This window comes from Alligator sinensis, unplaced genomic scaffold (assembly GCF_000455745.1).
Source record: "Alligator sinensis unplaced genomic scaffold, ASM45574v1 scaffold1329_1, whole genome shotgun sequence".
Classification (NCBI taxonomy): Eukaryota; Metazoa; Chordata; order Crocodylia; family Alligatoridae; genus Alligator; species Alligator sinensis.
The window spans coordinates 677,584-693,750 of NW_005842460.1; the positions used below are offsets into that span (position 1 = coordinate 677,584).

At 45.1% G+C, this 16,167-nt stretch overlaps 1 protein-coding gene and 1 long non-coding RNA gene across 5 annotated transcripts in view; one reads left to right on the forward strand and one right to left on the reverse strand.

Moving 5' to 3' along the window:
* The window catches only part of LIMA1 (LIM domain and actin binding 1), a 34,825-nt gene that overhangs the window by 13,659 nt on the left and 4,999 nt on the right, over positions 1-16,167 (reverse strand). Inside the window, exons 2-5 of one of the 4 annotated variants that reach the window (XM_006030724.2) lie at positions 13,051-13,188; positions 9,898-9,943; positions 6,998-7,453; positions 1,070-1,178 (exon numbers count right to left, since the gene is read on the reverse strand). In XM_006030724.2, the coding sequence (XP_006030786.1) occupies positions 1,070-1,178; positions 6,998-7,453; positions 9,898-9,943; positions 13,051-13,169 (730 nt within the window). In that variant the 5' untranslated portion in view covers positions 13,170-13,188. Of the gene's footprint in view, positions 1-1,069; positions 1,179-6,997; positions 7,454-9,897; positions 9,944-10,034; positions 10,236-13,050; positions 13,189-16,167 lie in introns of those variants that run through there. The other 3 variants (XM_006030727.3, XM_014523228.2, XM_025212408.1) reach the window with 3 other exon arrangements.
* LOC102383964 lies at positions 9,370-11,135 on the forward strand. The gene is made up of 3 exons (XR_324661.3): positions 9,370-9,841; positions 9,921-10,063; positions 10,955-11,135. It is a non-coding gene; the product is annotated as an uncharacterized LOC102383964 (long non-coding RNA).

Sequence of the window (16,167 nt, forward strand, 5' to 3'; positions counted from 1 at the left end):
CCCTAAATACACTATTTATGCCTTCTCTCGACCAAGATTTTACAGATAGTTCAAACTTGGTCCCAAAGCATCCTAGCAAGTTGGTTAGAGGTATCCCCATTTTACGCAGCAGGAGTATAAAGATGCTGGATCATTTGATCAAGGCCGTAGTGGTAGAACGTAGCCAGACTCGGATCTAACTCACAGGGCTGTGTCTCCCTCCCCACTGCTCCTTGCCTTAACCCACTTCAGTTAACAGTCATCTAGCCCTTATTTTAGGCAGGGCATAGATTTAGGAATCCAGCAGCTCTGATCAATGCACTACATGTCTTCCTGGTTAAGGGTCAATCCTTTCATGACAGCTTTGATCACGCAACAGAACTAATAATACGGAGATCTTTAATAAACCAGGTCTCAAATGTCTGACTCGTTTTAATTTACAAGACGCAATATAAACATGTTCGACTCAACGTCCCTCCAGGTGCACAACGGGAAGAACTGATGCTTTTCATTGCATCCCGCATTGTTCAGGGGAAAGCATGGTTTGCAGCGCTAGGAAGCAAGATCCAGTATTAGCCATAGGCTGGAAATACACTGGAGTCATATTTAAAAGCCATCATTCGAACAAAAGCTATTTAAGGACATCTGATCAATTCAGCAGTGCTCATAATTCAAGAGCTCAATAGCAGCTGCAGAGCTTTGGAGGAAAGGTCATGTGGATTTAAAGCAACAAGAGTTTCACCATAGAGGGACACAAGCCAAATAGGGAGAAATAAGTCTACTGCTACTCTAGCATCTATACTAGTTAAACTGCATAATCTAATAAGAAACCTGGGGCTAAGAGTCAGGAGATACAATTGTATTCTTAGTTCTGCCAAAGTTGTTTCCCGCACCTCGGTTAAAAAAAAAAAAGTTAGCAAGTAAAGGTGCTACACAACAAGGCTTTAAGTTTGTAAAACCCTTAAACCCCTTGGTGAGAGCGTTTGATCTCTCTCCTGTCTCTGCCAGATAAGGTTATTCCCCTTGCGTCTCACATGTCAAATGGAGCAATTCCCGTGCCCGGGTCCAATTGCCTCCAGGGATTACCAACCTGAAGCGCTACGGCTTCTCTCACCAGAACCGGTATCAAGGTCCTCAGAAGAGAAGCTGTTTTCAGAGATCCTCCTGCCACCTATAGTCTTGGTCTGGTCCCGAGGAATCTGTTTAAAGACAAAACCCACTTATCAGCTCTCCGACGCAGCAGAGATTGTTGATCCTTTGAGGTTGGCAGGTGTCTTTAGCAAACGTCCTTCATTGGACTGAACAAGTCTGGCAGAGGACATGCTATTCAGCAAAGAAAGTTTCATTAAAGGATACCTACCCCCCACAGAGGCATATAAGTGCCCTTGGACTGTAGCAGGCGATTAGTCATCTTTGCTTGAGTGCCCCAGAGCCACAAAGATTGCAGATCTTTTTGTACATTTACCTTCCCCAGTACACTGCCATAAACTAGAGCTTTGGAGCGACTGGCAGTTTCAATGATAGGCTGACAGGTTGCAAACTCAGTACCAAACACTTTATGAAGGTGTCAAATTCAGGGGGAAAAGGTACTGAGCCTTTTATACCTGCAACAAAGCCCAGTGATTAAATAGCAAAGTCCTAGCATGAAGGTTAGTCCCAGATGACCACAAGTTTGTTCGTGTCAATTAAGCAAGAGTAATCCGAGTCCAGGCACGCCCCAAATTAGTTCTAGTAAAGCTGTCGCTTAAACAGGATGGTCCCGGACAGAAATCTTCAGATCTCTGGGATAATCCGTATCCGCACAGTAGTGATGGCTGGACAGGAGATTTTGCACGAGCCACAGACAGATGCTCTGGCTGGCTCATCCAGCCTGGATATGTATTTGTTGCAACCAACCCTGCCAATGTCCCCCACAAATTTAACGCTCGATAAAAATCCAGCAGCTGCAAAAATATATTTTAACAGCCCCTCTTATTGCTCCACGGTGTGCAGAGTTTAAATCGGACTGCATCGAGATAGGTTGAATTTCAGCTGTGAAAACACCCTATCAACTAGTAGAAGGTGACAAGAGTCCCATCATCCCCAGGAAGAGTTAATTTCCAGCTGACTTTGAGATTTAAGACTACAGGCTGAGGAGAGAAAAGAGGGCAGGTTTGGCAAGACGCACCAACCACACTTTTCCCCCCACCCCCTGCTGCCAACGAGTTTTTCATTTGCTGGTCACCAAACTGAAGGAAATGCCAATGTTTTATTCTAGCCGAGCTACACTGGAAAATAATCACTGTGAAAAAATCAGTGCTCTTCAGCACACAAGACAGAGGACCTTCATTAGGAAAGGAAAAATCTCTTACGTTTTCCATTAATGTGGGACGGAATTTTATGTTTCTGTGACTTAGGACTTTGATAACATTAACATTTTTTTTTATTTTTTTTTTAATTAAAATAGACTTGGCCAAGACAAGCCTTCTCCCTCTGCTAAAGGTGCTGATAGACGCTGTTTGGGAGTTGCCCGAGCCCTTGTAGGAACTTGCAGACTCTTCACTTTTGTCGCCAAGGTTTGTTGGCATGTCCCTTGCAAGCCCCTGCTCCCTTCTAATGCTGCAGAGTCCACTCCAAGGTCTTGGAAACGTCCAGTTTGGAGTTCAAGTACAGGCTCCAGCTTTTGGATGGGTTCTTTTCCATCCCGGGACATAGGGCAGAGTACGGCAGGCAGCGAACATCCAAGAGCCAGTATCCTTCTTGGCAAGCAATGCGAGGAGGGTGTGACAGATAGGAACTGGTGTCTACCCTACCGGCTGATCTTAATATCAAAAAGCTCAGAGAAGTAGCTGACATGGCCCGGGAGGTTAACACCAAGCACAAACTTCCGCACACTGGGTGCGGCGCGGCCGTCAGCGATACAAGTGCAACGGCAAGAGAAGTTTACCAAAGCTCTAACACAATCCAGGTAGAAAGCTGAACTGGACAGGTAAGGGCAAGGGGAAGCCTTCAGTATTACAGAATCAGGTCTCGGGAGCTCTGAGGTTGCAAAACTTGGTTCTCGCTCTCATTTGCATGACATATAACTAATCCTTTTTTAGGAACAGAGGTTCTTACAAATTAGGGCTACAGGCTTACTCAAGTTCCCTTCCCATCTCCCACATCCTCCTTCCTGTCAGCAGTCAGGAACTCACTTGCACAGACTTTCCCCCACGTCTTCATTGGGGAGATTATGTGGACTCAATGCACTGAGAAAACACAAAGATACTACAGCTTCTGGAGATCTTTTCTATTACAGGTAACATTCATTTCATGCTGCATCTATGTAAGATTTGGGGCAGCACGCTCAGGTGTTTCCATACTGTGTAAAAGCAGCGTACTGACCATCCTCCTAGCTACACCAAGTCCATAATGTTGCCCCTCCAATGCCGAGGACACTATGGAGCTGACAGCCTAGAAAAGGACTTAGCGGGATTTGAAGAGTTCAGATTCACAAAACTAACAATGCAAACCGACCGAGTTACAAGGCAAAGTGTAGAATTTGGAGCAAATCGCATTTTAAACCATATACTGTCATGCTGCGATTCACTGCAGCAGGAAGCCAGCTCTCACGGCCGTACAAGTCGAGATAACGAGAGCACTATGAATTTCAAACAAATCATCTCCCCTCTCTCTCCTTGCTCTCACACATGTGTGGGTAACAGGAATATCTGCACCCGAAAGATCCAAGTATCAGCTACTTCTGCGGAGGAGGATATCCAACATGATTACGAGCCAGCGATCCAATTCAATAAGATGAATCCAAACAGGATGCCAATGTTAAATTGTTAGCTAGAGTTCAGAAGCGGTTCGCCGTGAGACTTAAGCAAGTGGGGCGGGGAGGGGGAAGGTGTTTCAGCAACTATTTACAAGGGAGCTCAAAATGTTAGCTCTGCCACACAGGCACAGAACGACACAATGGCATGCAACTAAATAGTCATGTTAATCCTGAATTAGTAGAAAAACCCAGTGTTAAGCTCAAGCTTGGGAACTGTCTTTCTTTAGACACTGGTGGATAGAAGACCTCAAGTGACCCGAGTTACTGCGTTTGGAGTCCTCCAGGGAACAATGGGACCCAACTGGTTTAACAGACCCAAGGTCCCAACTCCTGATCTCGTGACCATATAACTAATTCACTGTGCAATTCTGACCAAAGCAGCATGCAGCCCCGCTTCCTCCCCCCAAATCTGTGAAAAGGGAAATGTAGCCACCTCTCCGAAGCGCCCCCAGTTCTTGATTGAAACACACCTGGGGGCAGCACTGTACTCACGTCAGCAACACTTGGCATTTGGCCTAACAATTAATTTTGCTCCAATAAAACCACAGGATACCTTGTTTGATCCAACCCTATACGAGGTATCTTTGAAACTGCCAAAAAAGTTTGAGGAAAAAATAAAATCTGCTATTAAAATTTAGGAGATAATTAGTTGTAGTAAAATGCAGAGACTCGCAACGCTCTTCTCAGATGGGCTGGTTACTGAGGTGCTTAGAGGCACTTTCTTCCCTGAAGAAGTAATAAGAAAAAAACCTGTCTTGCTTATGAGATGCAGGGACTGGAACAAGATTTGAATAAAAGAATAAAAAAAAAAGAAAAAGCAGAGATCATGCAGCATGCAAGCCAGGCAAAGTTTAAACCAGTCAATCGTTCATAGTTTTGGTAGCCTGAATAGCTTTGTTCCTGCGGAGCACTGTTGAGTGAACCGAACTGAAGACAGGGAATCAGGGACCCGGCATGCTAATCTGGACCCTGCCACTGGCTGCCTTTGTAGCCTTGGCCAAGTCACTTGAGCGCTCTGCCACCTCCTCCTCAGCTGGACAGGGTGTGACCGACCCACTGTACACAGTGGAAGGGTTTTTTTTTTGGCGGGGGGGAGGGGGGGGGTTGTTTGTTTTTTTAAACACAAAACTTGTACAGTGCTTATACCGAAGTGCTGGACAAGTATCAAGGGAGAAAAGTCTCTCTCTCAAAAGAAGCCATTGCAGGCTTGCACGCTGATCAGCACTCTGGCAACAGCCTGCATTTCAGAGGTGGGCAATTATTTTGGGCCGAGGGCCACTTACTGAGTTTTGGCAAGCCATCGAGGGCCGCATGACAGGCAGCCAGGGCAGATTAATATTAATTTTCTAAATTTTTTAGGGGCCCCGCGGGCTGGATAGAATGGCCTGGTGGGCCGCATCCGGCCCACGGGCCACGTTTTGCCTGCCCCTTTAGGAGAACGGTGAATGGAACAGCTAACCGAGCACCGTGCACTACATAACTAGCCAGACTTGCTGCTGCTCTAGTAGTTTCCTACCTTCACCCGGTTTTACTACATCCCCGTGGCCGCCTGACTGCCTGCATTGTCTGCCACTGCGTGACGTCACCCCGCAACTCCAACAAATTCCTGGGCCGGGAACCTTACAATAGGCCTCTTTTTTTTGCCAACTAGAAATCATTCCTCCCCCCATTAAACCCCCCCGCTCAAACTATGTCTTGTTAGATTAAAGAAAGAGAAAGCATCTGCAAAACAAGCTGGGTGCAACACAAATTAATTCCTCCTTGGGTTAGCTTTCCTGACTTCCAAAACCATGGCGAGGCAGCTGCTGTAGGAAGCACTCTGCAAACACTGTTGCAGCAAAGGATGACTAATCTCATACATGGGTATAAATTCCAGTTAGAGAAGGAGTTCAATGGGCTCAAAACTTCCTTCACCCTATTCAGATGGTGCCTGCAAACTTTCTCTTGGACGTCTGAGTGGTTCAGTCCCATGGGTGCAGCTTCCCAGGATTCCTGGGGAAACGTTCCCAAAGTCACGCCCTGCTATATCTTTTAAAAATGAGCACCTTTGGGATGGAGACAGCCCAGAAAGCTCTTCTTTAATAATGTAACTCTTTATGAAAGTAATAATTATAAAGGAATAACGCAGGCAAAAAGCTCACATGCAAAGCTCTTCTTGTAGAAATGATTCCGAGTGTCAACATGAAGGCCTGAATATTAAAGTTGAACACAAGCCTCCATTTATTGTATGTAAATAGTTTCAGCATCCAAGATTTCTCTCTCCGTCTCTCTTGCTTTGTTTTACTGAATGTTGTAATAAAACCACCCCGCATAAGACAAAGCCAGAAATATAGGAAACTATGACAAAAGTGGAAAATCCACCAGCATCCAAGACTGCATTGTAAGTCACTGGCATATGCAACTCATTTTCTAGTTAAGCAATTCTCCCTTGGGACACACAGTCTGCAGTGCACATGCAGGATCAGATTTCATGAGCAGTTGTAGGAAAATGCAAGCCCTGTGCATTTGCAAGTCAGAACTAGTAAGGCAGGAGCTGCCTGGCTATCTTCACTTCTTTTTCCTGCGAGAGGATTTTTGCTGATAAGAAACATTTGTTAGGATGCATAGCTGAAAGAACAGCAAGGAGGAGACCCTGCTACACAGCAGCTCCCTACAAGTAGCCCTTGGTTTTATCTCTATTAGCTAGCTTCATTTAGGTTACAACCCATTTACAATTCATGTTTAAAGTGACTCACGGTCTCAGCGCCCTTAGATAGCTGAAGATGCAATCAAAGTAGAGAGGGAGAGAAAAAAAAGCATTTAAAAACCAACACATTCTGCATTTGTCACAATGGCTTTTCCTGGGGTTGGTGCCATCTAGCCAATCCAAATTAGTCTTCTTTGGGTTGGTGCCATCTAGCCAATCCAAATTAGTTTCTCTTTTTATGGGTTTTGTCTGGCTGTCGATTTTTTGTTAAGAAAACTGAGAAATCCAGCGTCCTGCTATTGTGGAACTGTCAGAGAGCATTCGCGACATCCCTGAAGCTTTGAGCACGTTACAGCGCATATCCACCCAGCTCAAACGCACGTCACTAACACGAGCCACGGAAATACTTTTACAGTCTAATCGCAAGCCAGAATTGCCCTCTGTAGCACAACTATCCCTAAGCCAACCCGTGCAAAGAGTTTGCCCGATGCCCAGGAGACGGCTGATTTTCAGCCTCTATAATAGTCGATCCTTACCTTGATCTGAGTTGCATCCCCTTTCTCAAACATCATCTTCAGTTTGTTTAGCGGGACGCTATATTTCTCTATCTTCCCTGAAGAGTCTGGGTTTTCGCTGGCCTCGGGCTTTCCTACTTCTTGTCTGGATTCTCTTAGACAATTTTCCATGTTATCACTCTCCAGCGAGTGGCTTTTAAGATCTTCGCGGTCAGCACCGGGACACCGCACCTGGCCGACGGCTCCAGAAGGGGCCCGGGGTTGAGATGTAGCACTGACCCCCGAGACGTGATCAGCTTCTGCTAGAGAAGCCGGGCGGCTTTCGACTCTGACGCCGGTGACCTTCTGCCTAACCTCAGCACAGCTGCTTCGCGGAGCTTCCTTCCAAGACTCGGTTCCCAGCGCTGGATTCTCCCACTTCTTCTTTAACGCGCTCAGGGTCCCCCTTTTAAAATGAGGGGGAAGGCTGTCTGTGGTCTAAAAAGAACAAGTTAATGCCAGTTATAAATGGCCCGATGAAGCATTACACCACTTCCTTTCCGCACGAAAGGAAGCTAAAGGCGCGATGCTGAGCTGAGCTTGCTGCTTTTCAGACAGCTGTGAATAGTTACAACTGTGCCACATGGAGAAAGCATCCAGGATAGGGGAGGAAGGAGGGTGGGGGGAGAAGACAGAAAAAAAAAGTTAGGAGCTGAAGCAGGAAGTGATAAAACAGGGCGGCCTTATAAGGGAAAAAAAAGGGAGTCCAAGTCTAATGAGAATTAAATGAGACACAAAGGCTTGAATCGACATGTTTGCTCTACTTGTTTCTTTGTTTCCAGCAAAAGGAAATAAAATCCACGCCTTAACAAGCTGCAGACTTATCTTAACAATGGGGAGAAGCAGGCAGGCGAGAGAGGAGCGCTATGCCGAGCGCCGTGATGATTCCCAGCCGCTCCGCAAGACAAGCAGGAGAACAATTTGTAGGTTGTTCCAAAAAACTCAAGTTGCTTTCCAAAGCCACCGCTGCTTTGAACTCGTGTTCTGCTACAAGTTACCGGTAGCACTTTAATACCAACTGTATTCATTTTAATAACAAAAAAACCCAAAACACTGTCTAGTTCCTTATTAGACCACCCTATGTAAGGCTTCAGGTGAGACCGCTGTTACACACATCTGATCAATTTGAGCAATACTGAAACTAACCCTTCCATTCGAGACAAGAGGTTGCAGTTACCAGATGGCACATCCTCGCACCTTGAGAGACGTTCCCCTAGCCCTGTAGCATCACAACGCATTAGGCACCTACAGCAGTGCTGTCCCCAGATTCAAAGGCTTTAAACCTATTTCTGCTCAGCACGGGCTACCCCACACCCAGACACCAGACCACCTTGCGTTCAGCCACTTACAGTCTAATACCTGCCAATGCTGCATTTTTTTCTAGTCATTCCTCAGGGATCCTGCCATGCCTGAAACAAACGGCAAGCGGAACAGGTCTGTAAAGCTGATGGGAATTAAAGAGGATTAGCAGCTATATTGGGCTTTAAGTCCCTCACCCTATTACTCTCCCGGTCACATTTTGAATGCTGCTGGGCAAATTAGCTAGCATGCACCTAAGCTTGGAGAAGATCAGTTAGTTTGATGCATTTAAAAGCACTGAAGGTATAGGGCAAATGGAAAAAAATGCAGCCAAAGTGGCAGAAAACTACTATGCAGAGCAGAGAGAATTAGATGCTGAAGGTCTTGCAGACTTGGACACCAGGTGTGCTGCTAAATGCAGAGCTGTGGCACAGACATCTGTGCTTAGTCACTGCTCTGCCCTGCCCCTTTCACTGACGTAAGAGCTGAGTAGGGAGCTGGCATTTTCCCCCTATTATCTCCACTGAGTCAGAGGTCTCCTATTTAAAGAATAGGTTTGCTTTAAACACCATTTTAGCTAAGAATGACTGACCCACAAGACAATCCATACTAATGGAGGACTGACAACAGAACAACCTCACTCCTTTCTCTCTCAGCTCCCACCTTTCTATGTCCTCTGTGGCTCAAGGACCAGCAGAGCTTATTAAATTGGCCACAGTTGATAGCAGCCATATTAACGATCAGTTCTCCAAGCCCACCTGGATGATGGAGGTGGGACCTCTCCCCAGCAGGCTGCTTGTTCTGCTAGCCTTCATTATCTGTTAGGCAATCAGAAGCAGGACAGAACATGCTGAATGAAGTGCTGATCAGGGCACCGGAAAGGAACAAGTAAGTTTGCATCTGTGATTTTGCCTCTGCTCCAAAGATCCTGAGTTAAAGGTGCTATATCAAACCAATGTCATGCTTGTGAGGATGTCTCCACGATATAAAACACACGTAGAGAGAGACCTTAACCACAACTCCAGAGCTGGATGCAATGTGAGCCACTGAAGCTTAACATTCAAATGCTGCAGTTTGAAACTACTTCCAGGAAAAGGTTTTAGAACTGCTAACCGCATGGTTATACCAGTATCTCGCAGCGGAGACATTTGAATTCTTGTAGACTTGTTTCCAAGAAGGATCCCCCTAATGCACTCTGCACTTAGAAAAGGGAATAGCATTGATTAACGTTCCTGGAATCGGATAGCTCCCTTTTAAGCTGAAAAGTTTACTTTAGAAATGAGGAAACGAGTACAGACGGCACAGCAGCTTCAAGCTAAGAGTAGGTATTGGCATTTGGTGGTAGAAGTCACTTGACAAGTCACTTGACTTCCTTGGGCTTCGGTCAACCCTGAGGAGGCAGAACGGGGATAAGTCAAAAGGAGGACTTCAGTGAAAGGCAGAAAAGCCAAATTCTCCTGCAAAGAAAGTGCAAAGCAAAGCACATGAATAGTTCAGCTACTCTCAAACACATCAGATACAGGAGAGGTAAGCATGGTGGGCCATCTGCTGCTGTTCACTTTATAAAGCCTGTAAATACTTACATTTCTTTTCTTTTCTGCGGTAGCTTCTTCAGCTGCCTTCTGGTACCTTTTGGGGGAAGGAAAAAAAAACAACACACCACTTATCTAGAATTCAAATCCCAGGAGCGCATTTACCCTGAAGCAAGGACACTACATACTTTTCAGCCCCAACAGACACAACAAAAATGTAAGTCTTAACACTTGCAGATAAGGACTGGTTGCGCATTGCGGGAAGCGGTAGAAGTCAGAAAGTATATAAGCAATGCAAAATGTCACAAGGAAGATTTCTTTTAAGCAATGTAACTGAATTATGAGAGATTTAAAAGTCATTAATTAATGAAGCCATTCAAAAGAAAAAGAAAAAAAGTCTGGCAGGTGTCCCATACTTTACTATAGTAAACCTAAACCTGAAAAGAGCTCACTGGGAACCATGGTCTTTGGAAACCTTGGTCTTTGGTTGCAGAAAGCATGCTTTATTTGTGTTTTCTTTTAAAAGAAGTCACAAATGTGTCAGAAAGTTACTGTACTTAAGACTTTAAGACTTGTGCTTCAGAAGAAGGGGAAGCCTGTTAGCCTGGTTTTGATTTGGACGAGCGAGTGTTTTGCCTCAGTTTCTCACTGGATGGTCCAGCAGTCACATGCCTTTGTATCATTAAGGGAATGAAATGCCAATTAGACCCACCTTTGTTGAATGAGAGATGCTTAAGTGATCACAAAACAGATGCTTTATGTTCTTCCTTGGATTCTAAACCATCCTATCGTTTGATGGCCTCCAAATGTCACAATGAGGAGGTTTCAGGGTTTTTGAGGGTATTTTTAAATTTTTTGCTGAAACTACAACCCTATTTGCTGATAAAGTTGGCTTCAGAAATAAAACCCTTAAGTTATATCTGACCAGTGAAACACTAGCAAACTTGAAGGGACATCGCAAACTAAAACTGCTATAGTCTCTTCCTATGCCTATTGCACGTTTAGTGCCCCAGCCCACTATAGGAAGCAAATCAAACTTCCAGCCTGCAGATAACAGATTATCTATTTCCAGATCTGGTAGCAGTCCATTTGTATATCTTATGCACAGGTGGTTCCTACACAGCATCCAGCCTCCCTTATTAGCCTGAGCAGCAAAGAGGTGCTGGTCTCGCCTACCACCGACCACCTCTTCACAAGCTGCGCTCATCACAGCTTCCATTCTGAGCCGTGGAAGCCAGCCAGCCAAATTCCTGCCATTTACTTAACTGCATTATAAAGGATTTCAGGCAATCTCGGCCATACGGCATTACAAACTTTCCGAGTTTGTGCTCCTGCGATGGCTCCTCTACAGTAGCACAGTAAGGCGCAGGAATGAGGACGCCAACAAAATGGGGAGGAGGGCGGGGAAGATGTTCTAGTATTGCTCTACCAGGGGCGGGCAATTATTTTGGGTGGAGGGCCGCTTACTGAGTTTTGGCAAGCCAGCAAGGGCCACATGACAGGCAGCCAGGGGCAGATAAATATTAATTGTCTAAATTTTTTAGGGGCCCCATGGGCCAGGTAGAATGGCCTGATGGGCTGCATTTTGCCCACCCCTGTGTCTACCCCTTACTGGAGGCAGATTATACTACCTTAGCATTGCAGCCGAGGGTGGCCCCTTAAGCAAGTTGGCTTAGCTGCACCAGTGGCGACTAACGGGGCGCGTCCCAGGCAATGGCTCTGATGCCAGAGACTGTGCAGCAGCCCACAGGTCACCTGTTTCAGAGCTATAAAAAAAGGCTAACAAGCAGCTCAGCTGAGAGCCTGATCCTTGGAGGAAGTTAGCTTCTCCTAAAAGGATCAGCCGTGGTTGAGTTGCTTATGTTGGCTTGTTCAGTTTTGAGGGAAAAAAGCACCAATTCTAATGCTGATGCTTTGGAGAGCTTTATTTGATGCTCTGGCAGGATAGTCGCCCCACTGGCTTACACTGCGGTGCCCAAAGGTTCCTCTCTCGCTGTCGCTGAAGTGTGCAGGGTAACGCCTGCTGTACACTTCCACAAAGCTAGCTTCAGTTGCAATGCAGAGCATCACAGAAATATTTTTCTGTGCAGGAGCTCTAGGTTATCCAAAGCTGAGTTGAACTGTGTAGACTGTTGGTTTGGGGGGTTTTTTTTAAAAGGAAGAAGAATATAATCAGTCTGTAGAAACGTGGGCAAAATTCAGCACTGTGCATAAGGGCGCAATTTCACCAGAATGAAGGGAATACCAGCAGAAAGGTCAAATTGGAACAAAATTATCAAGAGCAGATTAGACAGGGGAAGGGAATAACAATCCCACTCTATTTCCAAACGTAGCGCTTATTTGCAGAAGATAATTTTATCTCTTCCACTTCATTTATTGCCACTTTTCTTGGACAGCCCCACTCCAACATTAGCAGTGAATAAAGGGCATCTATTTCTGAAATAGCGGTTTCAATGTCTTTGTTGGCAAGCGTATCTCTTTGCTGTCTAAAGGAGCGAGCTTGAAGTCTTGGCTACTAGGCAAGATGGTAACCTGAAAGGAAAATTAAGAATCTATAATCTAGCTCCCCTTCCCTTGCTTCCCTGGAGCAAGAGCATTCCCCTAACACACATGGTTTAAAGAGATTAGAGCCCTGTGGGGTTGTGGGGAGCCTATGTTAAATCACTCTACATTTCCCTAGACAAGCCTTTCCTGATAACCCTTTAAGTTTCTTACCAGGAAAATCCATCACCGGCAGCTGTCTGCACTTGGGCTTTTAATTACAGTTTTGATCCAAAGAGAAGAGTGTTGCCCACGCTGGTATACAGGAACTGGCAGGTCAGACCCGCCCAATGCATCTCATGCCAATCTGTAACGATCTGTTCCCGATGCAAAAAACTGTATGGGTGGGTGACAGCTGCTGTGCCCCATTGCCAGGGGCACAATACTGTGAGTCGGCTGATAAAGTGGTCCCTTCTGTTCTCAGACACAGCTGGTAACACTAATGAGGGCAACCAGAAATAGGTTGCTAATTCTTTTTCTGGGGGAAAAAAAGCAATTACCAAGCCTAAACAATGCCTGAGGTACAATGGAGAAGTATGCTAATGCATAGCGAAGAGGTTTTAATTGAATTTAAGGAAAAGCATATGGAACAGGTGCACGATAAGAGCCATCGGCTGCCAGGCTACGCGTGCTTTTTTTGGCCAGAAGTTGCACCGCACTTACTTGGAGAACCTCTCCACGAGGGCTGACGACTTGTTCTTGTTGACTAGAGAAAGCTCTTTGGCAGTGATCCTTAGCGACTGCGAAGCCCATTGTCTTCTGTTAAATGGAGAGGGCTCCATCTTGTGAACGTAGAAATACCTATCCAAAACAGAGCAGAGCAACGATCGATATGAAAATCGGATCCAAAAAAGGATGTTCCATTAAACGCTTAGAAGTGATCCGTCTCCCTCCAACAGTCACTGCCAGCGCACCATATCCACTGGGTTAAAAAGCTACCGCTTCCCTTAACGAAGTCTTTGAAACAGTCTCCCCAGCAAGGCATTAACCCCAGCAATAGTTAGCAGCACTCAAACAAGATCAGAACAGAAAAGGATGCTAACGCGACCCCCACCCCTGCAAGAGATCCATAGCTCCCCTTACACGGACGGGCTCCGGGAAGCCCAGTATGTCCTTTCCGTTTCTGGCTTCTACAACAACCCTGCCGACTTTTATGTAAGAAGGCTGGAGTTATGAAACCGAGGACTGGAATTCCTATGCAAACATTTCTCCTTTTCCCTCGTGGCGTTTTGTCTTAATGCAGCAGCCACTTCCTTTGCGAGCTGGGAAAAGGTCCCTGCTGGTGGAGACCGCTCTAAACTTTACCCTGCGGTAGCTATCAGTTACCTGAAGAAATACCTTTAAACACTGCGTACTGCTGTAAACTGGGACAGACTTTGTGCAGCTATTTAGCAGAGAGGCAGCCCAAACTAGGCCAGATTTGCACAAATCCAAGCAGTTTTCTTTTCTTCCCCCCTTGAATATATGCGACTAAAGGCAGCCCTTTAATAACACAGGCAGTATTTACCTCCTCTGTGTATTTATTGCTCCTCCTTTCTGTCCCTAACTCCCCAATATATATCTATCCCTCTCTCATAAAGTCTATTAATCATATTAGGCGCAGGACTTTCTGCTTTTAAGGCAAAATCTATTCCTGTCTATTGAGTGAATGACCCAATAAAACACAAACTGTTTCTTACAGGGCAATGGTTAGAAATATGAGCTTGTTCCATATTTTTCCACCAGTTATTTCCTGCATTTAGTTTGCTCTATTAACAAGTAATAACAAGTTGGTGTGCTGGCTCTCTGACTACACCTCTGTAGTTCTACACAGCTGGAGCCCTGGTCGCACTTTCAACTGAAGCCCCTCGTGAAAATCTGACGCATGACAGCACGCTCTCCAAAATGGAGAGACTTTCTTCCTCCGGCTCTTGTGAAAAGCCCCTCGGAATAGGAAAAAGGCTCATCAAAACGCCACGTTTTGCAAATGCACTCTTACTTATTTTTACTTCCTTGTTGGGAGGCACACACGTTGCAAGAACAGTAAATCCTAGTTACATTCCATCTTGACAGGTCTCAGGTCAAGCACTGAAGACTACACATTTAATGCAGAGTCTAAAGAGATGCATTAGACTTGCAGGCCAGATACCTTCCTAACCGCTTCAGCTTCAAGTACTGGGAAGGAGCAAACACCCCACCGGCAGCCACCATACCTGGTGACTCCAGGGAGGACACGGTTGTTCAGAGCAAGCCACTTGAGTTTCTAAAAGAGCTGGTCTCCCAGCAGACTCCTGTGAAAGGTCTGAGTAGTTCTGCCCAAGTCAGGAGTACATATCTGTAAATCAGTATCAAGATTATGGCTTGCCTAAGAAGTTTTGCTTTGACAAATTAAAAAAAAAAAAGGAAGTGGGACACAGCTGGACCTTCACAGAGCAGAAGGGACAGGGAGTGGGGGGAATGGAGAATAATAAGAGAGAAAAGGAGGGCAAGGAGTCACTATGTAGCTTTTATTTAACATTAACCTGAAAGCCAAAGCCAAAAAGGAAGGTTGATATCGTAGGATGCGGACACACATACTAAGTCAAAGGTGATTTAACTAAGTCAACTTAACTAAGTTGACTTAAATTAAGCCATGTTGGAGTGTACGCAGGTATGATATGGTCGCAGCCATCTCGTGAGCTAAATCAACTTACTAATGTGACACAAGATAACGCACCTTGGAAATGTATTATCTCGAGCTGCGTTTAAGTTAACCCTGTTCCACATACATCTGCATGCTCTGACAGTTAAATCAACTTAAAATTAAGCCAGCTTAACTGCCAGAAAGTTAGTGTGTGTGCACGCACCCATAGCGCCTTTGCAGAAACTTGCCCTGGAGCAGCTTACAATGCGAGGATGCTCACAGTTCACATCGATAAGTAAAACCCTTACTGACTTGTCGTATATGAAATCTAGAACCTAAATATACAAAGCTATTTCCAGAAAGATTAAACTGAACACATTAAAATGGCAAAGATGTTCTTCCCATGCCAATTACTAGAACTATTTTTAGTTCATTGAATTCAAGAGAGCGATGATTAGGATGACCAGAAAGATAGACAAGTTGGAGAGAATTCAGCATTACAGACAGCAATGATGGAACTGGAGAGGCTAACCTAAAAGGAAAGATAAACAGACCCAAATATGAATAGGTTATCCAAGATATTAACAGGAAATGAGATACCAGTCTACACCTCGGAAGGATGCATGCCGCAGAAGAAAGTACTGTTGGAAGCTGAAATATTAGATTCCAATATTAGATAACTACCTAGCTGGGGTTATTTGAACTTAAACTTAGTAGGGGTCATAAGAGCCCTGTATTCATTCCTGCCCAGGGTAGGGGGTCAGACTAGATGATCTGCTCGGGTCCCCTCCGACCCTACTTCTATGAATCTATAAATATATGAGTAGGTTAATTTTGTGTTGATCCCTTGTTACTAGTAGCAGCTGTCATTAGCCCAACCAAATGACAAGCATGGTCACTCTGACCCCCCATCTCCCACCGAATCATTAGAGTTTGACACTGAATGCTATTTTAAAAGAAACCGAGACCATACAAAAGGGGACCCAACAGTAAGGAACTTTGTTCTGTTAGAATATAATGCTAGCACTATATGAGAAGCAAAATATCTTTTATTGGATCCATTTTAGAGTTGGGAGACATGTCAGACAAACTTTTGGGCATAAAATGCCCTTCCTCGGGTCTGGGTAAGAAGAAATGGATTAGGTTAAATACCATTTTAAAACAATTACTCCTGCTGA